The following is a 24,045-nucleotide window of genomic DNA, read 5'->3' as shown; positions in this document are numbered from 1 at the left end:
GACCACAGGGGGCGGTCAGGCATATATCTGTTGACGAGCTCAAAAATGTAGTTTGGGCAGGTCTTGTGCACAGATTTGTCATGTTAACATGAATGTGTTGAGGCTACTGTTGAGGATTTTGTCACTGTACAGCCAGTGGAAGGTGAGCCTTTGGTAGCTGCTGCTTGAAATGTAAAAAGGTTTTGAAGTTTACAGCATATATATAACACCATGAGCGGTTTCTATACACAAGCAACTCAAACACATATGGCCTTTGTAGCAGTCATTTAGCCAGGATTCAGTCTATAGTGCTGTGACAGCGCTCCTCTTCTTTTCTACAATTTAAACATAGAAAAAACAATCGCACATAGTGCATTACTGTGAATCACAAAGTACAGTTCCCCACACGTGCATAAGTGCTCAATTGTGCATCACTCGTGGTCTCTACAGCCCCTCCACACTAGCAGCTCACCAGATTGACACCACCTCACAGTCCAGGTGGGTCTAGCGCTTAGCCTATAGAGCGGCCAACTCCAATGACACTTCCACGATAGTTTAGTTCACAATTGGATGATCCATATTTAATGACAAGTTCCACATGAAAAACATATAAGAACACACATAGCATAAAACCGTTGGGCTAAAAGTTATGGCCTGCGCAATATCAGCGCACTCACTTGTGTAGGAAGATAACAGGCATTTCAGGCATTGCAGCCTAGCAATAAAGCTTCTCTGCTGGCGGTGTCGGCGTCTATGAGTGTAGTCTATGGGTGCCTAGGCATCCACTACTTCCTTACTAATAAGGAAGTAGTGGATGCCTAGGCACCCATAGACTACACAATAGAGCTAGCCCTCAGTATAAAAGACGTCAGCGCCCTAGTGACGTCAGCCCCTGATGAGTCCATTGGACGAAACGCGTCGGGCGTGACCAGGAGCGTTGACGTCACTGGGATCTGGAAGGTCAGGAGACAGGCTGCCACGAGGAGCGGGGAAATTCGGGACGCCGACACCGCCAGCAGAGAAGCTTTATTGCTAGGCTGCAATGCCTGAAATGCCTGTTATCTTCCTACACAAGTGAGTGCGCTGATATTGCGCAGGCCATAACTTTTAGCCCAACGGTTTTATGCTATGTGTGTTCTTATATGTTTTTCATGTGGAACTTGTCATTAAATATGGATCATCCAATTGTGAACTAAACTATCGTGGAAGTGTCATTGGAGTTGGCCGCTCTATAGGCTAAGCGCTAGACCCACCTGGACTGTGAGGTGGTGTCAATCTGGTGAGCTGCTAGTGTGGAGGGGCTGTAGAGACCACGAGTGATGCACAATTGAGCACTTATGGACGTGTGGGGAACTGTACTTTGTGATTCACAGTAATGCACTATGTGCGATTGTTTTTTCTATGTTTAAATTGTAGAAAAGAAGAGGAGCGCTGTCACAGCACTATAGACTGATATTCAAGGACTTGTGATAGCGAACACTCGATTGAAGCATATGCTATTGCACCCGTTTGTACTTTGGCAGGCGCAGTTTGTGTTTATTATAGCCAGGATTCAGAAAATAATAAAATGTCTATTTGCTTTCCTTGCACAGTGCCTTCCATCCCAGCTTTAAACAAATGGCAACCACTAGGCATGCCTGTGTTTAGCTGTCTGTCACTATTTGCATTGCAAGCAGCTCTGGCTGCCTCTATTCTTCTTCTTCTTCCCCTTCTTCACACTCCGGCTCCAGCAGGCAGAAGAGATCCAGGCCTGGTGTTTATCAGGGACTGCCTCTGCTATCACACACAGGAGAGGAAGTAACAGACATCACGGCTTCTCTGCTAATGTGAATCCAGCCTTGCACAGGAGCAGGAGGCTGTCAGCACAGGAGAAAGGGAAGAATCTGCACGTTGCCAGTGAGAAGCTTGCCCACCCTGGTAGAGAAAGGCCAGCTTGGAGCCCTATGGATGTGCTGCATGATCGCCTGTGAGCGCGGACACAGCTGTTCCACATAGACACAGCACTGCAGAGGGGAGCGGATATTATTGTGTTTACAGAGCTCCCTGCATAGGATCTTCTTTTGTATCTCTTGCTGGAATCTGTTGTTCATGTATCCGGGGATCAGTGATTTCCATCGTGCTGCTGATGCCTCCCCTCCACCCTGCGATCAGCAATGGTTGTGTGTGAGGGCTGAGAGAAAAAAGGGAAGCACATTGGAGTGACTGCCATTGCAGCAGAGAGGAGCCCGGCTTCCTGCAGCCTTGTGTCATGGTGTCCCTCTGCGAGTAAGCGAATGCTTAGCAGCCGCCTGCACGTCCATCTGCCGGGATTACAAGGCATCGCCATTGCTGGAGGGGGATCTGGCCGTGTGTAGTCACATCTGCAACATGTTGGGGAGAGGAACCAAGAGGCATCTCGTAGGCAGAAGCGCCTGATTTGTGTGCAGGCAGAGCTGTAGCATGGCCACTCTCTGAACAGCCTGGCTTGCTGGAGGAAATCCTGTTCAGACTGAATACAATCTGGGTGAAAATACTGGGGAAACTCAGAGCATCTAGCTGGAGTAAATCTGGTGTTTTGTGGCTGCTCATGATGATTCTCAAGGCTGGATATTCTGCCATGCACTCTTCACACTGGGATTTCTCATTTTAAATTTATATGTGTGTGATTGTATTTTTTTTTAGTTAGATGTGTCCCTCTTTAGTCATTTAGCTTCCACCTCCCCATCCCCAAATACAGGAACCAGGCCTCATTCAGGAGCCTTCTGTGCTCACACATCTGTGGAATCCCCCATAAAATTGACTTGAATTTTTTTTCAAGTCTTTGCATTTAGCAAGAAATCTGGGACTTGCCTTTCTAGTTAGGATTCCAGTGTTATATTTTTTTTTTTTATTTAATATTTTTCGTATTTATTTTTTTTTTAAAGATGATGCTTTTTTTAATTTGAACATTGTGACCTGTATCTCTTTGGTGGGTTGACCAGTGTGTTGTGAGAGCAGATCCTCAGCATCAGACTCCACCATGGCGGACCTAGAGGCAGTGCTGGCTGATGTCAGCTATCTGATGGCAATGGAAAAGAGTAAATCCACTCCTGCTGCCAGGGCCAGTAAGAAGATCGTACTACCTGAACCCAGGTAAAAGAAATCAAATAGTGGTACCATTGTTTTGTAGGTATGATTTAAAGGCATCATTGCTCTGGTAATTTTCTTGTGATCAACCTAGTAGGCCTAATCGATGACATTACTGAAGGTAAGAATTGTCTTTGAGTGTGATTCCCATGGCAACAAATGGTTTTTCTTTTCATTTGCTTTTGAAATGGCAAATTACACCAGGTGCCACCTACAAACATGTGGCAACTCAGTTTATTTACAAGGTGCTATCTGTACTACTACTACTACATATCAAGCACTCCTTGATAAGTGATACCAGTTGCTAACACTGGCTGTTTTTGGCCTGGTCAGGGCACAGTCTCTTGAAGTGGGTGGCGGCAAACGTGCATTGGCCAATGGGGCAGCACCTCCTTAGCATAAATATGTCAATCAAGCATACATGTTTAAACAATTGCCAATAGTTAGTGGAGTCTCTGTCTGAGTGCTATCTGCATGCACCCACTAAAGTTGACGGTCATCTATTGGCATCAAATGTTTTACCTAATTGGCTTCTCAGTTATACACTTGTCACATTTCATTTCAGATTAGATCTGTTGGATAAACAAACTTTTCGAACCTCTATGAAATATGTCAATGTAAGGAAACCATGCCATACAATTCTAGCCGGAAAACGAGCGCTAGTCTGCTTCAGGGGACCCAACAGGAAGCCTTATAAGGATCTGTTCTCCAATCACAGTACCCTCAACAGCACAAAGCATCCTGATTGGCAAAATAGTGTGGGCGTATTTTACTACAACTTATTGGAAACCTAGCAGGTCAGGAGGGTGCTGTCCACCTACTCACATTAGCTGAATTCCCCTATGAGGTTGACTGCTGGGTCCCCTAAAGTAGACTAGCCTAAAACTTTATGCATACTATTGTAGGTAAAAATCATTTATCTAACATCTTATCGGAATCCCAAATCTTTGACCATACAGCATGCTTGATTGTACAATCGTTTTACATACTCACCACTTCTATGTAAATTGACAACTTACTGGTAATCCTTTTTTAAGCTATACACATTGTATGTATTGTATTGTATTAGCCATATTGGCGTTTTTAAGATTTTACACTTGAGCTTGTATGGGCAGCTTAGGCTCTAATGCTTTTTCACAGTTCTCCCTTAAGGCTAATTTCACACCAGGACGTTGTGTTAGAGGGGGCGTTAAGGTCGCATAACGTCCCCCTAACGGAACGCCTGGTGGTGCTGGATCTGGACGTCAGAGTGAGCCGCGTTGTGCAGCTCACTCTGGCGTCAGTGATGCCGTGATGCGCACTCTTGTGCGCATGCGGCATTACGTGGTCCCGCCGGCCAATCGCCGCAAAGAGCGGCCACTCCAGGAAGTAAACACTGCACGTCACAACGTGCAGTGCATATTAATTAGCCATGTGCCTGGCCGCTCTCCGCTCCTCCACAAGATTACTGAGCATGTGCAAGCAGTCTAACGCGGCTCAGCCGCGTCTAAAGTACTGCATGCAGTACGTTGTCTTGTGACGCAGCGTTACAATGTAACGCAACGTGGGCACTGTGAACAGCCCCATTGATTTTTCATTACTGTGCGGTGGGCTGCGTTACAGGCTGTTCTAACGTGCGCCTGTAACGTCCCACTGTGAAACCAGCCTTAAGGATACCCAAACTGACATGTGACATGATGAGATAGACATATGTATGTACAGTGCCTAGCTCACAAATAACTATGCTGTGTTCCTTTTTTTCTTTCTCTGCCTGAAAGAGTTAAATATCAGGCCCGGTTCACATTAGCGGTCGCCGTCCGGAATCGCCGTGCCGGAGCCGGACCGCATGCAGAACGGACGGAACGGACGCGCGGCATAGCAATGAAAGCCTATGCGTCCGTTCACATGCGTCCGTTTCGTCCGGACTGGATCCGGACCGGATCCGGACTCCGGCATAAGACCCAACATTTTTTGGTCAGGCTCCTCCGGCAGCCGTATCCGGAGCGGAGCCGGACTGCACCATCCGGCCAATACAAACCAATGAGAACCGGAGAGCGCACAACACACTGGCTAAAAATCCGGATGTTCTACCCCACTTCCTATGCGTATTGAAGCGGCGATTTTGGATGGGGACACATGGGCAAGCATTTTGGAGTGGAGCAGCAGTGATTTTAAACGTGCTGGAGATGTTGGCAGTATGTCGGAGGTGGAGGTGAGTGCTAAACAGCGGAGGGCCTGATTCCACAGGTCCACCTTCTGCTGACCTCCCAGATCCCAACATTTTTATTCCTTTTCTACTATATTTTGCCAAACGGATCCGGATCGCATCCTGATGAACACCTGATGCAAACTGACCGGATCCGGATCGGATCCGGATCAGAACCGTACGGTTCCGGTCCGGATCCGGTCGGGTCATCCGGTCCGTTTGGCAGAGAACCGCAAGTGTGAACGGGGCCTAACTGATAAGAAATTCCAACTATAAAACACTTTCCTAGCAAAAAATGGCTTCTGAGAGCAAGAAAGAGGTAAAAACGGGAATTTCTTATCAGTGAGGCTCACACTGTAGTTGCTTCCTGTCTGAGTCAGGACTGAGTCAGCCACTTACATACCTGATATTTAACTCTTTCTGGCAGCGAAAGAAGAAAAGGAACACAGCATAGGTATTTGTGTGCTAGGCACTGTACATACACATGTCTATCTCATCATGTCACATGTCAGTTCAGGTATCCTTTAATGTACACTTTTGGTGCAATTTAAGGAGCTTTTGGACAAAGAAAAGATATACAATTGAAAATAAGTGAGCGTGCTGGGAAGCCTTCGATGTGTGAGCTTAAACTATTTTTGGCGCTAGTCTACTTCAGGGGATCAAGCAGAAAACCTCGTAGTGAGGGCCCGTTTCCACTATCGCGAATTTGCATGCGTTTGCTGCATGCAAATTCGCATAGCCAATACAAGTGGATGGGACTGTTTCCACTTGTCAGGATTTCTGAGCTTTTTCGTCCGCGTGAAAAATCTGCATGGCAGAGCCATCAGAAATCGCATACCGCTATGCGGGTGTATGTGAATTTTCATGCGAATTTGCATGAAATCAATGGAAAAGCACACAGGCACTGACATAGTTAAATTCGCATACAGCGTCATTCATGCTAATTCGTATGCAAATCCGCATGAAAATTCCCACATCCCGCATGCAAATTTTTACCGCGCTGATTCGCACCGCACAAGTGGAAACGGGCCCTGAAAGTCAGCTAACATAATTGGGTGGATGGTTACCTCTCGAACTGCTAGGTTTCCAATAGGTTGTAGTAAACTACGCCCACACAATTTGGCCAATCACAACACTTTGTGCTGTAAGAGGGTGCTGTGATTGGAGAACTGTTCCCTACTGGGTCCCCCTCCAAATATTTTTTTTACTCTTATTTAGTTTTGTCTGCTCTGCACGTCACTTTGATGATAAACATAGTTTTATTATAAAATCCTCACTGAATGGATAACTTATCAGAGAACAAGCAGGTATTTGTCAGCATTGCATGAGAGATTTGCCTGTGTATGGTCCATTTTGGTGAAATCGCACATGCCTGATACCACAGGGAACAAAAGCTGTTATACACAGGTGGTTCCACAGCATGGGTTCCTAGTTGTAATGTAAGGCTGCTGAAAGAGGTTGCATTGATCCCTTCATTGTCTAATGAAAATATTGACCTGACCATGAATTGTGAATATGGCTCATGCTGTGATTGTACGCTGCATTCACTCTCCATGCTGCCGTGATGCTGGAAGGGTCATGTGGTTCTCTGTTACACACAGCTTATTTGCTGGAACCAAATGAGATACTGATTTTTTTTTTTTTTTTTTTTTTTTTTTGAGTCTGCTTTAGCAAAATCAAAAAATTAAATAAATAAATAAAAATGTGGTTGGCTGTGGCCAATTAGTCATGGTAGCCAGTGGGTACTTGAAAACCTTGCCTAGTTACCAAGTAATGTACGGGTACATAGACAACACAATTGCTGTGTTTACGTGTATGATGTGTACTCCATCTTAGTCCACTCCTCTGATGTATGTTGTGTGGAAATATGCTCTAGCTGTCAGGAAGATATCTGAAAATAGGTCTTTACCTAAGCTTAAATGTACCGTGCACAAGTAAATAGCTGACCTTTTCAGGTAAATGGCTTGTGTTGTGTTCAGTGATCATGTAACCAGTAACCAGCCAGTTGGTGCACCTGTGACTGTAATGCTGGGAATACACCATGCGTTTTTGCAGCAGATAGATGGGTTCGATAGATAATTTCCAACATGTCCGATCTCACGTTCGATCGTTTTGCGGCTCGATTTCTGATAGAAGTGAATGGAAAAAGATAAGAAAAACGAGCGGAAGATAAGGCAATTGAGTGGAGAATCAAGCGGCAAAAACGATCGAGCGGCAGAAACGCATCGTGTATTCCCAGCATAACATGGGGGAGGGGGGGAGATAAAAGGTTTGTACAGTAATGGCTTTTAGTGCCAAAATTATATATCTCACTCAGTTATTTGTTTTATTGGGACAGACGCACCATGGTTATTAGGAGGTGTAGTAACCCAGAACAACTAATTCTATTTCAGCTTTCCCCTTGGAAATCTAATGGGTGTCCCTTGACATTGGCAGCCCCCTTTCCCCTCCAGTTATGAGGCATCTTAAAGGACATCTGTAGTGAGAAGAATATGGAGGCTGCCATATTTGTTTCCTTTTAAACAATACCAGTTTCCTGGCAGCCCTGCTGATCTAGTTGGCTGCAGTAGTGTCTGAATCACACCAGAAACAAGCATGCAGCTAATCTTGTCAAATCCGACAATAATGTCAGAAACGCCAGATCTGCTGCATGCTTGTTCAGGGTCTATGGCTAAAAGTATTAGAGGCAGAGGATCAGCAGGATAGCCAGGCAACTGCTATTGCTTAAAAGGAAATAATTATGGCAGCCTTCATATCCCTCTCACTTCAGTTATTCATTAAACCCATCTGGCCTGATCCTGATTGTTCTTGTATTGTTGTGCCTCTTCCTCCCCCTCTGCACTCCATAGAGAGAACCGGCTGTTCATAATGGGTTTGTACAGTAATCATTGCTACCTATATTGTCTGATATGTTCCTTCATGATCACCTGTCATGAACGAACATATCGGACAATATATCAAGCAAGTGTCTGTAACTTTAAGGTTACTTTCACACTGTTGCGCTTGCGCTGCATTGTAACTGACACTGTTTTGTGCTATGTAACTCTGTGTGGTCAGTTGCTTCTTTACCTATGTTACACCGCGTGCCACCGCCAATGTTGTTTTCCATTGCACTATGTGCAGGTCATAATGCAACGCCCCAAAGTGACAATAGCCTAAAGGAAACAAGCATTTGCATTGGCAGCTCCTCCAGTTTTCTTTGTAGCAATCTTGATAAGGCTTTGTCCACATCTAAAATCACAATCGCTGAGGCCAGCGTTTTGCGATTTTGTGAGGTGTTTTTTTTTTGTTTTTGTTTTTTAGCGCCTTCTCGCGCTTACCTGCGTGCTACGATTTTTCTTTTTATAAAGCGCAGAGCGGTTTGTTTGTTCACTTCCTTACGCAAGTCAGGAAGTGAACTCTTTGACCCGGAAAAGAATAAATACAATGTACTTATTCTTAAAATCGCTGGGGAAAGTGCTATACAAAGTGCTTTTTCAAGCGTTTTGCGATTTCCCTATGTCTTACATTGAGGCAAAATCGTCCCAAAAATGGTACAGGCAGCGCTTTGCAGAGCAGATCGGAATCAAACCGCTCATATGTGAACACTCTCATAGGAAATCATTGCACAAGTGCTTTTAGGGCGATTTTGAAAATAGCTGGCGCCTAAAGAAAGGCGAAAACGCCCTGGGTCTGAACAAGCACTAAATGCACCCCTCTGCGATTAGCTGATCACCTTAGAAATCTGTTGTGTTGAGGTTTTCCTCATGCTTGCTGAGTATTTCACTTTGCCAGATCTGACCAGATTGCTGGCACAGTATTTTGCCTCTTATTGCATTTCATTAAAAAAAACAACACTACTGTTCTATCGACCACAATCATTCTCTGTTTCTTTCCTTTTTATCTTCTGCTTTTTTGTAGATAAAGTAACAGCCTTAAAACTGCCACTTCCTGTTGGCATTTAGCTGTGTGCTGCCTGGTTTGGGCCTGCTGTCCTTGGTTCTATTGTATTGTAGCTTCAGGATTGTTCAGGGCTGTTTCTGTAATTGTTTTCTCTCCTGTAACAATTGTGTGGCAGAGCGATATATTGATCATGAATTATAACTCTGTACAGTGCATTATTCATCTCATCTTAGCAGCAGCATCTGGCCTTATCATTTGCAAGTGAATCCTAGCAATACTTGTTAGGTTTCTGAAGCATCCAATCCCCTCACAGCTGCCTAATTTCTGGATGGAGACAGTGGTGTATTTATTGAGATAATGCAGATAGGCTTATTATGTTATGGCACTGATCTGCAAACTTGGCTCTCCAGCTGTTGAGGAACTACAAGTCCCACAATGCATTGCAGGAGTCTGACAGCCACAGTCATCATTCATAAAGGCAAATGCATTGTTGGACTTGTAGCTAGAGAGCCAAGTTTGCAGATCACTGTGTTATGGTGATACTGCATCTGTACATTTGTCTGGTATTCATTTCTGGACTATTACTTTCAATATGATCAAAGCGAGAAAAATTCTGGTACAAAAAATAAATAAAGAGGTAGGCTTTTCTAAATCTCTTGTATGCTGCACCTGTCACTTCACCCTGCTGTGTACTGGTGCAGCCTGTTGCCCCTTGGTGGCATGTGGCAGTTAGGATGCTTGGCCTGTTGCCTGCCTTAAAATTGGTCAAGTGATGTAGTGGGAGGTGCATGTGTTGATTCTGAAACCCTGAGGTTTTGAAATGTAGTCTGCCTGTGTCCAGTGGGGGTGGTCGTTGCCATAGTAGGTAATTAACAGCCAGCTCACTGCATTTAGATGAGGTCACCTTGAGGGTGTTTTTTACAGAGCAGTGCTTTTCAGCGCAGGTAGATTTGGGCGCAGCCATAGATTGTAATAGGAATTACAGCTATAGCGGTGCTCAGTGAGTAATGTCGGCGCCGCCAGAAGACTGAGACAAAGTTGCTTTTAAAACACAATAATTCGGCAATAGCTGGAAGCCGAATTGCATCATTCCCCACTATCCATGGCGGCCTGGAGGGGGGATTGTAATTAACGCGGCCGGTACTTGTGCAGAAGCAGGATAAGCCATATACCGGCTGTATCCTGCGCCCAAGTCTACCGGCGCCGTACTAGTCTACCGTGTACTCGCACTAGATTGTCACCTTCATTTTTTTTTTTTTTTAAAATAAATGGAGTCAAATCTGGCTCCTGAGTGCTAGTAGTCCCCTTGTCACTAGCAATAAATACTTACACTCACTGGTTCTTTGAGTTGGTTTCTGCTAGTCATAGGCTTGGTTTAATGTGTCTGTGTGAATGAGGCCTTTTTTCCACAGACGGCAGAACTCTTCGCTTCTTGGGTAGTTCAGCCCTCTGCTGCTGGCTTTCGCATGCAAGGGCACGAAGCCAAATTAAAAAATTAAAAAAACCCAAAATGTGACTTGTCACGTCTTAGCATGGCCACGGTCAGATGTCCTTCCTTAGGTGGGCCACCATTCCCAACGCCTGTGCTGAGCACTAGCAAGTGACTGGCTGGTGCTCAGAATCAGCTGACCTTCAGTGAAATCATTGATTTCGGCCTCCTGTAAAAGGGGCCTTATGCTTCATACACACTTGAGATAAAAGTCTTTGGAAAATGAAAGATCACAGACCAATTTTACCCCCTTCCATGTAGTATGAGAGCCATACTCTACACAGTCTATTCTATGGAGCTGCACTCCCCATCAGATAAAATCTTTGCAAGATGCTGCACACAAAGATGCCCGTACACACTCAAAAGATCATTATCTGCAAAAGATCTGTTCCTGCAAAAGATCCATTCCTGCAAAATGCATTCATAGTCTATGATATCTGCAGATCCTCATACACACCTGGTCTTAAGCCTCATCTACACGCGTAGATGAGGCTGCGATCCGGCGACTCGATTAGCCGCCGGATCGCCTCATCCGCGTACCCGCACTCGCCCGCCGCATTCGATTCCCCGCTCGTCCCTGCCGGCGCCGCTTATCTTCCGCTCGATTCCCTGCCATTGTCCCCTCGCGGGGAGCGAGCAGGGAATCGGCGGAAGCAAGATCCGTCCTGTTGGATCTTATCAGTCGAGCCGCATCAGCGGCTCGATTGATAAGGAGCATCGCGGCCGCATCTACGTGTGTAGATGCGGCTTAACAGACAATCATCTGCAGATCAGATCCACCAGGATGGATTTTCAGATCTGCAGATGATTGCCAGATATGCAGATGAAGTCTGTTAAACAAGGTGTGTATGAGGATCTGCAGATCTCATAGACTATGAATGCATTTTGCAGGAATGGATCTTTTGCAGGAACAGATCTTTTGCAGATAATGATCTTTTGAATGTGTACGGGCATCTTTGTGTGCAGCATCTTACAAAGATTTTATCTGATGGGGAGTGCAGCTCCATAGAATAGACTGTGTAGAGTATGGCTCTCATACTACATGGAAGGGGGTAAAATTGGTCTGTGATCTTGCATTTTCCAAAGACTTTTATCTCAAGTGTGTATGAAGCATTAGGCTGGGAGCACGTCTGTGCACAAAATCATGAGTTTCTGCCATGTGCATTTCTGTGTTTTGTGTTTTTAGATTTGTTTGCATTTCTTTTTGCATTTTTGTGTGTTATAATCTTGGTTTTCAATCATTGAAGAAATACAGATTATTATTTTTTTTTTTTTACAAAAACGCATGTTAGATGTATGTGTTTTTGTGACTTTAAAGAAAACCATTTGCAAATTACATGTGATTTGCATAGAGTATGTGGGAAGAACCAACATGCTGTGTGATTTTTAAAATGGTACATTGCAAATCGCAGAGAGCTGTGTTTTGCAATGCGGCCCATAGAATTTTTATTAAGTGCAATTAAGTGCAATTCTGCATGTGGTTACCGCTGTGTGGCAAAACACACACACAATTCAAATAAGTGTGTTCCCAGCCTTAGTGTTTTCTATGGTATTTTCCACATGAACATAGCCTAAAACTGGAGATATTTCATTCATAGTAGGAAGTGATCTCCCTGCTCTTGATATGAATTCTAAATATGCAATGACTGTTTTACCTGGCAGAACATGAGGCCAGGGACACACTAGACATTGCAATTGCATTTGCCTGCATTTTTTATTTTAGATTGCTGTTGCGTGTGTTCATGCACATTTTCACTTGTTTGCATTTACATTTGTGTTTTTTTGGAGGGGTTCGCTGTAAACTGCACAGGCTAGGTGCAAACTTAGCAGAAACGCTAGCATTCTGGAAATTGCTGCGGTTTTGCCGCTAAGTCTATGGGCCGCAGGAAAAAACGCATGTAAAAAACGCATATGAGCTTTGTATGCATGCGTATTTAAAAACGCTGGTTTTGTTGCATGGTATGCAAAAACGCACATAATGAAAGTCAATGGAAATGCAATAGTATGCGTTTTTCATGCATTTTTATTTGCATTTTTTAAAAATTGTGTATCTGCTTCCTATTGTCTTACTAGTTATTTGCATAAATCGCATGCAAAGCGTATATGCGTTTTGTATATGCGAAACGCAAACACATTAAAACGCACGCAAAACGCTTGAAAAAAGCATCTGCAGTAAAAAGAACCCCGCAAACGCACAAAAAAAACGCACATGACATAAAACGCGACCTTTCATGTTATGTTATGTGTGCACCCAGCCTCAGGGATTGTTTGAGGGCATTTTAGTGCAGTGACTTGTTTCACTTTACTCCGTTGTGGTAGAATCTAAATGCATGTTTTTTTTTCCAGACAATGGGTTGTGTTGTCGTTGAATCGATAAATAGCAGTGGACCGTTATTTATGTGGTGCTGTCTGGTATACTGTGAACCGAGCCTTAAGTCATATTGATACCACCACAGTGAAATTATTGTTCCGTTCCGTGTTCATCACTGATAGCAAAGATTTCCTGGTTTGTATTACAAGAAACAGAGATCCATCACCATTAGGTGATCAATGAGATACCAATTGTCTATGTTCATTGCAGATTTGTTGCAAAATGCAATGCAAAACAAAAGTTTGCCATCTTAAAGAGACTCCGTAACAAAAATTGCATCCTGTTTTTTATCATCCTACAAGTTCCAAAATCTATTCTAATGTGTTCTGGCTTACTGCAGCACGTTCTACTATCACCATCTCTGTAATATGTGTGGACATACTGTACATCATCCTACTTCCTGTTTTGGTGGCCATTTTGTTTGTTTATAAACAAACTTTTTAAAACTTTTTTTAACCACTTTTAATGCGGCGAGGAGCGGCGAAATTGTGACAGAGGGTAATAGGAGATGTCCCCTAACGCACTGGTATGTTTACTTTTGTGCGATTTTAACAATACAGATTCTCTTTAAAACAAGGTATTTGTGATTATTAGTCCCTGTAAAGTAGCTAAACTTCCAGAACCGCTGGAATACAAACATGTGTCAGTTTGTTAATTGTACAGAGCCACTGACCCATCATTGCATTCCAGCGGTTCTAGAGTTGTGGCTAGTTTACAGGGACAACAAAGGATATTTTGCATATTCAGCAGTGATGCATTGTGGGAGACATCATGTGCTCACTCCAACCTGAATAATTGCAGATACCTTATGTTTAAAGAACTTCCGATGCGAAAATTAAAAACTACTTTTTGCTCACCTGGGTCTTCTTCCAGCTCCGAGCAGCCGCCTCAGTCCCTCGCCGCAGCCCCGGTCCTCTTCGGTGTCCCCTCTGGCTGCCCGCAATGATGGCGACCTGCTGGTGGGGTTGGCTCTTCTGTGTCGCGTCTACGTCATCTGGTGTGTACTGCACCTGCACAGTAGTTGTGCACATACGCAGTACACACCAGGTGATGTAGACCAGTGGTTCTCAACCTGGCATCCGCGGACCCCTGGGGGTACATCAGCAGCTGTCAGGGGTTCCCCCAGGGGCCGCAGACAAAATGGCGGAGAGAACTGTCGGGCACGGCAGGCAGTGTCGGGGCGCAGCAACTTACTTATCCCCGTTCCTGCATGGACTCCTGTAGCCGGGCTCTCCTCCTATTGCCGCCTAGCGTCCTGTCGCCGTGGTTACCCGGCAGCCGCTCATGACGTCAGAGTTGCTGCCGGAAGTAACCATAGCGGGAAGACGAGGCGAGAGGAGGAGAGCCCAGCGAGAGGAGTCTGCGTGGGAACGGGGATACGTAAGATTATACTGGGGCACTAGCTGGCTATCTGTACTGGGGCACTAGCTGGCTATCTGTACTGGGGCACTAGCTGGCTATCTGTACTGGGGCACTAGCTGGCTATCTGTACTGGGGCACTAGCTGGCTATCTGTACTGGGGCACTAGCTGGCTATCTGTACTGGGGCACTAGCTGGCTATCTGTACTGGGGCACTAGCTGGCTATCTGTACTGGGGTACTAGCTGGCTATCTGTACTGGGGCACTAGCTGGCTATCTGTACTGGGGCACTAGCTGGCTATCTGTACTGGGGCACTAGCTGGCTATCTGTACTGGGGCACTAGCTGGCTATCTACACTGGGGCACTAGCTGGCTATCTACACTGGTGCACCGCCTGGCTATCTACACTGGTGCACCGCCTGGCTATCTACACTGGTGCACCGCCTGGCTATCTACACTGGTGCACCGCCTGGCTATCTACACTGGGGCACTACCTAGCGATCTACACTGGTGCACCGCCTGGCTATCTACACTGGGGCACCGCCTGTTGTGACAACATATATGTGCGAATGTGGGTTTGCAAAATACTGTGACACAAACGTTAAAAAGAGGAACAGAGTTGATGCCTCTCCAGATATATGCTGTCAGCTGTCACCTCTGATACCAGATTTTACCAAAATTGCTACAAATATGCAACAACGGATTTTTAACTTTTTTTTTTTTTTTTAAATTAAGTATGGACACAGTCCCTGCCTATCTCATTTGTTAAAGAGAATCTGTATTGTTAAAATCGCACAAAAGTAAACATACCGATGCGTTAGGGGACATCTCCTATTACCCTCTGTCACAATTTCGCCGCTCCTCGCCGCATTAAAAGTGGTTAAAAACAGTTTTTAAAAGTTTGTTTATAAACAAACAAAATGGCCACCAAAACAGGAAGTAGGTTGATGTACAGTATGTCCACACATAGAAAATACATCCATACACAAGCAGGCTGTATACACCCTTCCTTTTGAATCTCAAGAGATCTTTTGTGTGTTTCTTCCCCCCTTCTGCTCTCATGCACTGAAGTTTCAGGCTGCTCTTTTCTTCCTACAAACAGCTTTGCCCTTGTCTGTAATTACTCAGTATGTGAAAGCTCAGCCAGCTCAGAGGAAGATTTATCCAGCTTGTAAAAGATAAGAGAGAAGAGAGAAGCTGCTCTAATCTAAATAATACACAGGCAGTGTGCAGAGAGGGGCCTAGAAGTCCCCCTTCATAGCAGAACCACAACACTGAAGAACTTGGCAGCCTTCCAGACACAGGCCGACAAGTCTGACAGGGGAAAGATACATTGATTTATTACAGAGACTGTTATAGTAGAAAGTGCTGCAGTTAGCTAGAACACATTAGAATAGCTTTTGGAACTTGTAGGATGATAAAAAACAGGATGCAATTTGTGTTACGGAGTCTCTTTAAAGGTGAACTGAAGTAAGAGGTATACGGAGGCTGCCATATTTATTTCCTTTTAATCAATACCAGTTGCCTGGCAGCCCTGCTGGTCTATTTCTCTGCAGTAGTATCTGAATAACACCAGAAACAAGCATGCAGCTAGTCTTGTCAGATCTGACTTTAAAGTCTGAAACACCTGATCTGCTGCATGCTTGTTCAGGGGCTATGGCTAATAATGTTAGAGGCAGAGGATCAGCAAGGCTGCTAGGCAACTGGTATTGCTTAAAAGGAAATAAACATGGCAGCCTCCATATACCTCTCTCTTCAGTTCCCCTTTAACCATGGACTACCTGTATTTCGCTAGTATTTGGCTCCACCCATATCATGACATGCCACACCCACTTTTTTACGCCTTATTCGGTAGAGGGTACATTTGTTTAGTGATGACCCGCAAAGGGGTACATGTGCTGAAAAGGTTGAGAACCACTGATGTAGACACATGGGCACAAGTGCAGGTGCAGAAGAGCCAACCCGGCCAGCAGGTTGCCATCATTGTGGGCTGCCAGCGGGGATACCGATGAGGAGCGGGGCTATGGTGAGGGACTGAGACCGGAAAAAAGTATCTTTAATTTTTGCATCGGAAGTCCTCTAGGCTTCTTTTCCACGGGCAGTTGAACTATGTGCTCAGCAAGCAGTTACCAGGCAGCAGTGAGCAGTTGTGAGAGTTTGAGAGGCATTTCACTGGCATTTCAGCTGCCCATGGGAAAGTGGCCTTAAAGGGAGCCCGAGGTGAGAGTGATATGGAAACTGACCTATTTATTTCCTTTTAAACAATGCCAGTTGCCTGGCAGGCCTCTTGATCCTCTGCCTCTAATACTTTTAGTCATAGACCCTGAACAAGCATGTGGCAGATCAGGTACTCTGACTCAGCTGGTTTTACTGGATTAGCCATATGCTTGTTCCAGGGTTTTAACTCAGACACTACTTATCCCAGAAGATCAGCAGGGCTGCCTGGCAGCTGGCATTGTTTACAAGAAAATAAATAAATATGGCAGCCTCCATATTCCTCTCACCTCATGTTCACTTTAAGAAGGCAAACTTTTCTGTTTTGCATAACATTTTACGCAAGACAGCTCTTTGGTGCTTTGTAGCCCCTTACACATTCCTATGAGTTCTGGTTCACCATGAGCTTGCTGGGTAATCTGTAACTTTACAAAATGCAACAATGCTTGGAAATCGGCCAATTGAATACCCTGGCTGCTTATTGTGATTGGCTCATTTCCAGATTCTATACAAATTGCAACATGTGTGCAACAACTCAAAAAATTAGCATGTCACTGCTCATCTCTAATCACCATCACCTTACCTGGAAAAATGCCCAAATGGATGGCTATCTTTATATTCACATGTCAGAACTATCAGATTTGTACGGTTTGTTTTGAAAGTGCTGACATCATCTCTGTAGCAGTTGTGAAAGGGGCAAAGTGCAGAGCCCGTTCCTGCTAATCAGAATACTGCTTCGTACAGGTTAGACTTCAGTAATGGGAATTAAAATTCCTAGCTATGAGTTGTTGGCTTGTGGAAGTAGCACGGTGTACCCAGCGTAGTCAGAGGCACAGCACTCCTCCCAATATCACTCTCAGCACTAGTACAGATTGTAACAGGGGGGTGGCTGTGTGACAAAGAAATCCAGTTTAATTAAATCAGCTTACTACTGTTTCAGGAGCCGTTGATATCATTAAATCCGATTTTTATAAAATAGACGCCTAGGAAGAGGATTGATGTGGCTGTGAATGTTGGGCATGGTTCGCTACAGCTTACCTGAGCTGAAGAACATATGTCATCGTGCAAAAAAGGACGGCGTTTATTACAAATACTATGCTAACATATGGCAAATTTTTTGTTGTTGTCACCAAAGTTTTAAGTAACAATTATTTAAGATTTCCCTAATGTCTCAATTGTTACCTGGTCCAAAGGTCCAGATTTCTGACACCAGTGATGAATGGCTGCTCAGTTTATTATGCTGGTGTCAGACTTTAATGGATTGCTGCACTTACACTGCAAAGCACTATGGGAGCTGAATATCCAGAAAATTGTGAAATTCATCAGCATGAAAACCCCACCCCATTCCCAGATTGAAGCAGATGCAGAGGTGCCTGTTGGCGGCACACACAGTCCCTCCTTCTACATCGCACTATTTGATCTGAAGTGGTAATGTAAAATGTGGGGGTAATGGGGGGTGGGGAGGTAAAATATCACTTTAAAGAGAACCCGAGGTGTGTTTAAAGAATGTTATCTGCATACAGAGGCTGGATCTGCCTATACAGCCCAGCCTCTGTTGCTATCCCAAACCCCACTAAGGTCCCCCTGCACTCTGCAATCCCTCATAAATCACAACCGTGCTGTGAGTCTGTGTTTACATCTGTAGTGTCAGTCTCAGCTGCTCCCCCGCCTCCTGCATAGCTCCGGTCCCTGCCCCGTCCCTTCCCTCCAATCAGCAGGGAGGGAAGGGATGCAGGCGGGGACTGGAGTTCTGCAGGAGGCGGGGAGAGCAGCAGACTGACACTATAGAGATAAACACAGCCAGCTCTGACAAGCTGTTTGTCAGCAGCACGGCTGTGATTTATGAGGGATTGCAGAGTGCAGGGGGACCTTAGGGGGTTTGGGATAGCAACAGAGGCTGGGCAGTATAGGCAGATCCAGCCTCTGTATGCAGATAATATTCTTCAAACCCACCTCGGGTTCTCTTTAAGAATTGAACTTGTGGCTATGTGACCTGATCAATAATTGGTATAGGTAGAAAGTGGCTGCTTTATTTCTACTGAGATGTGTTGCAACATATTGGGGATCTGTTAAGGTATATTGGGCAGGGTTCAAACTTGCATTCCTGGAAAGCGCACACATACATTTGCTTGCAAATTTTTGAACAACACGCATGTTCATCTGCATTACTACTTGCATGTATTGCCATAGTAGCTAATGCTGGTGAACCGGAAAATATACAGTGTGTGAAATTTATGCTGCAGGCTTACTTTTTTTTTTTTTCCAGCATGCAAAAAATCACATTAGATGTTAATGAACCAATTGATTTACACTGGTTGTAAGTTGTAATGTGAAAAATCGCATGAGAAAGTAAGATGTGTAAAGCCTCCTTCCATTTTTCCTCAGGTCAGGTTTTGTTTGTTAGAGTTTAGGGTTACGACATGAAGTATTGGCTTGAAAGCATAAATGTTTTTTTATTTTTTTTATTTACATAAACACAGTTCTATCTTTGCTTCACAAAGTGGTCCCTAAACTTGATTTCCTGCCTGAGATACATTGATTTTCCTACCTGAGTCCATATACAGAAATCTGGTCTCTGTGACCCAGTGACATCATCTCCTATCTCCACAAAGAAGCTAAAGCTGTGTACTCACCTCGTGGTGCAGGGAGATGGATCTAGCTATGTCTCTCTGACGACGAGCGCTCCCTCGATCTATCTTCCTTCATCTTCCGTCCGGCAGGTATGCGCAACGTTACATGACAGAGACTTCAAGTGATCGCGGAACTTTGTGCCGGAGTTGTTGGGGATCTTAAAAATCTGCCATGATGGTCATTATTGCTGTCTGATGCTAAGCGACATCCACATGATCGTGCACGTGTACCCACGTCGCTACATCGCGTAAATTACAGCTCGTGGCTCAAAAAAATCTCTAGTCATCAGGGAAAAAAGTCCAAAAAATTGCGAGGTGGATACTGGCATTTAGAGGTAGACTAAGGGGCCAGAGCTAGCTTTTGGTGGTAGGGTACATCAATATGGCTTTCTATGGTTGTGATGTCAAAAGCACTGCCCTCGAAATCAAGAGAGATCCGCACACAGGCTTAATCTAGAACAGTGAATAGTTTAATGTCCCATCACACACGTACAACCATCGGACTGTATACCCAAGATCATTTCGGGGCCAATCTGGTCCCCTTTGTCAAGACTAGAACAGGCATGCCTATCCCAGTCTTGACAAAGGGGACTGGATTGTCCCTGAAATGATCGTCGGTGATGGGACATTAAAGTGTTCACTGTTCCAGATTTAGCCTGTGTGTGGATCTCTCTTCTGATTTTGTGGATTACATTTGCTTTGGATCCTGCACCAGCATCCAGTGGACAAAGGTGTGCGGTTCTTTTTCTTTTCAGTAGCACTGCTCTGATTAAGGGCTCGTTTCCACTGTTGCGGTGCGGAATCACCTGGATTCCACCGCGGACGAAATCGCATGCGGATACGTCTCTGCATGCGGTTTTCCCCGCGATTTCGCATGCGATTTCGCATGCGATTTCGCATGGCTAAGAAGCAGGCGAATTTAACCATGTCACTGCCTGTGTAAAGTGCCATACCATTACATGCGAAATCGTGGGGAAAACCGCATGACAAAGCCGCATGCGATTTCCCTATTAAATACATTGTGGGCGATTCGCCCGCATTCCTGCCGCACGCGAAATCTGACGGCTCTGCCGTGCAGATTTCCCCCGCACACCAAAACGCACCCGCACGACGCACAAGTGGAAACAATCCCATCCACTTGTATTGCCTATGCGAATCCGCATGCAGGCACTGCATGCGGATTCGCTATAGTGGAAACGAGCCCTAAAGGAAGACCACCCATGATGTACCTCCTAGCTTTATTGCATAGGCACATGGTGATGTTACTGCTGTTTACAACTCACAGCATATAGTGAGGGGAATTGGCCATATCCCTAGCCTCTTTCAGGGTGTCTTATGACTATAGATGTTCAATAGAATTTATATTGTGCCATGGAAGGCCACTTCAGAATGCTCTAGTGATTTGTTTGTTCCTAGTCATTCTTTGGGTGATTTTAGTGATCTGCCACCTACAGTGTTCTACCACCTGTTATTTCTCAGTGAACCGTCTACTCAGTTTTGATGTTTGGATGCGGACAGGTGTGAACCTTTCCTATTTCCGTAAAGGTTCTTCTGCTGGACACCTTTCTCCTGTAGAAGATTTTTTGGTCTGATGCCTGGGAGTCTACTGTTTTTTCCTTAAATAATACTAGTGATAACAACACTAAAACAAAAGCAACATCTCTCATCTAATTTTTGTTGCCTGAAATCCAGCCATAATTCTTTTGTTGAATCATCTCCTTTGCAGTAAACTCCATTTTTTTTTTCTATAATTAACATCGTACACATGCACAATTGCTGTATGCTACAGGGATCAAGAAACCATTGTGTGATAGTTTGTGGCCGAGTTCTGTACAGATGTGTCACTAGCCTACAAACTGATGAGGCATTATGTTGCTATTATTATTAATTAATAAAGCACCAAAATATTCCATGGCACTGTACAAAGTAAGAAACAAACAATGGGAACAAAATAATACAGACAATGATAAATACCAATATACGAAATACAGAGTTGGTACAAAATACAGAATCAGTACAAAATACAGAATTGGTAATTACAGTGACAAAATTTAATATTTAATGTGTAGCAAAACCAAAACACTGGGTGAGAGAGTCCTGCCCTTGCGGGCTTAAAATGGTTGCAGGAGGACTGATGGCATAGAACTGGCGGGGAAGGGATGGGACCAACTTGGTGACCTGCACTCTGCTGGAGAGATCCCCCAGCCCGGATCCCTTGGTGCTGTATCCGGGAGGATCGGGGAGCCGCTGTAATCTAGCTAGATTCTTTGCAGAAGTGGCCTCAATCGGCACCCTCAGCCCTGTACCAATCTAGCATGTACATGGCTTTACAGATCTTGCCAATATAATCAGTGGGTAAAGCTTCAGGATAACTATAGATTTCTATCTGTGATCCTTAATAGTTTTAATCCTTGCAAAATGAAAAAAAAAAGTATTTTATTCTTTTGTTAGTTGCTAAAAAAAATCCATTCATAAATGCAAAACATGAATAAAATCCTATACTTTCCCTTAAAGACTCTAAGACTCTGTAACAAAATGTTGAGCCTTATTTCTTCTATCCTATAAGTTCCTATAGCTGTTCTAATGTGCTCTGTCTTATTGCAACCTTTCCTTGTTGCACAGTGGCTGTGTTATCTCTGTTATATGATCTAATCTTCTCTCCTCTGTCGGGTCTGTCGGGCTCAGGCAGTCAGGCTGGCATGTGCTGTGCTGCTTGTGATTGAATAGAAGCTATACACACCCTCTCCAGGTCCATTGCACACTCTGTATGACTCACACACTGAGCTACTCTTAGCCTATCACTTGCTATGTCTTTTGTTTGTAAACACTGCATAAAAATGGCAATTACAAGCCAGGATTGGAGCAGGGAGTGGCAGAAACCGCACAGAGGGGCCCAGGAGAACATAATAAATAAAATGGTATGCTTTTTATTGTAAGAATTTTAAAGTACAGATTCTCTTTAAACAGAAACTTTTAATAACTCAGAAGACAAGGGAGTCTTCCTCCAGCTGTATCCCTTGAATGATTGTGTGGTATGATGCTTAACAAACTTTTTTTTTTATTTTTATGTTTTTTCATACATTCATATTCTATTAATTCAGAGTTGATTATATGTTTGGTATTGGGTGGTGTTCTTCCAGCAATAGATATGGATTTATAGATACACTAAACGGCTGTAATTTAATATGTCAGTTGTGAATAGCCAGCCAACAAATAATTGTATCCTGACCTCGGTTGATTTAGACAAGCTAAGGTAAATAGACTTAAGGAGGTTCTGGCAACCGCAGGTGAAATTAAAACAGTTTTCGGCAACAAGCTTGACAAAGGGTGGGAACACCCGAAGCTGTTGCTATATTGCCTTGTACAATATATATGTACACACACACACACACACACACACACACACACACACACACACACACACACACACACACACACACTAAATATTATATATTCGCATATAAGCCTAATTTTTTTTGCATAAAAAAATGTGCTGAAAAGTCACCCCCGCAGCTTATATGCGAGTCAGTGGAGTAGAACGGATGGTGGAGCAGGTTTTGTTACTGACAGAGGAGTGTAAGGATTGTGCATTAGTGATCCTGCTCTTACCAGCTGGCCACCTGCTGTGTCAGTGACCCCCATCTCCTGCAACATGGTGTGCAGAGTGCACTGCTCAAGACTACCTTTGCCTTCTGACTTGTGGTGCAGAGCGTGCAAGGAACGTGTCAGCGGTGCAATGATCGGGGATTCTTCCTGTGTGGCAATTGCTTTGTCTCATATCTATGACATCTATGACGCCATCTAGTTGCTTCTTGAGACACAGTTGTATGAGCCTGGGGAGGGGAGCTGACTTGTACTGTGGTCACATCTGGCTACAGTGGTGAGGGCTATACTGGGGAGGGTGCTTATTCATGAGTCAATCACTTCTCCTGGTTTCTGGGGAAACGTGGGTACTTCGGCTTATTCACGGGTCAACTTATATGTGAGTATATACAGATATATAGATAGATATATAGATAGTTTTATTTATTTTTTTTACAGAGAGTAAAAGCTTTTTTCAGTTAAGGAAACCTTTTACTGTAGTTTTATTTTAGACGAGTCAATTAGGCTTGTTTAAAAAAATGGGTGCTAGATTGACAACCAGCGTGCGTTGCCGCCCGCACGTACAAGCACCCACGTCTGTGTGCCCGCAGCTGCCCATGTGTGTGTGGCAACGGTGACAAATGCAAGTTAAACTACATTGAAAGAATACCTTGTGTGCCGGATAAACACAAGCGGATAGTGTGCACAGCTGCACAGAGAATATACATTTTTCTTTGTTTTCGCAGATTCAGATAGCTCAGCAGTTCACATGCACATGGCAATGTGGCGTGCACCTAATGCTGTGTAATGTTAGAATTTCATATATATGGAGGGAAAATGCTAATTTTTATTGATAATTCCTTTAGTCGCTTCCAGTATACATCCATCCTCACCTTAAACAATCATGGCCTTTCAGAGGTGCTGGAAAAAAGGTTGAAAGTCGGTATTAGTTTTAGCTTAATGGTTAGTTCCCATGAGGGCAGTTATGTGCGGAGAGCCCATGCAGTAAGGAGGAGTACAGTGAAATCATTGATTGTGGTATGTGCACATAAATGTGTGGCCATAATACATGAAGAGAATCTGTCAGCCCTGTCATATGAGACAGTTATTTACTGAAATTGTTCTCCCATGTGGAGTGAGCCATTTACATCATTATAGTCTGGAAATGTATATGCTGATTTTGTTTCCAAATATTTTTATTTCAGTTTTTTATTTTTTTATTTCATAATCAAGAACCAGTGTAGGCTCA

At 44.2% G+C, this 24,045-nt stretch overlaps 1 protein-coding gene across 1 annotated transcript in view; it reads left to right on the top strand.

Moving 5' to 3' along the window:
- Positions 1-1,766: 1,766 nt before the first annotated feature.
- The window catches only part of GRK3 (G protein-coupled receptor kinase 3), a 377,292-nt gene continuing 355,013 nt past the window's right edge, over positions 1,767-24,045 (top strand). The window contains exon 1 of the mRNA XM_068239010.1: positions 1,767-3,090. Coding sequence (XP_068095111.1) covers positions 2,978-3,090 — 113 coding nt within the window. The 5' untranslated portion in view covers positions 1,767-2,977. The remainder of the gene's footprint in view (positions 3,091-24,045) is intronic.

Source organism: Hyperolius riggenbachi, chromosome 1, assembly GCF_040937935.1.
Source record: "Hyperolius riggenbachi isolate aHypRig1 chromosome 1, aHypRig1.pri, whole genome shotgun sequence".
In the NCBI taxonomy this organism is placed as follows: domain Eukaryota; kingdom Metazoa; phylum Chordata; class Amphibia; order Anura; family Hyperoliidae; genus Hyperolius; species Hyperolius riggenbachi.
This window is presented reverse-complemented; position numbering and strand designations above follow the sequence as displayed.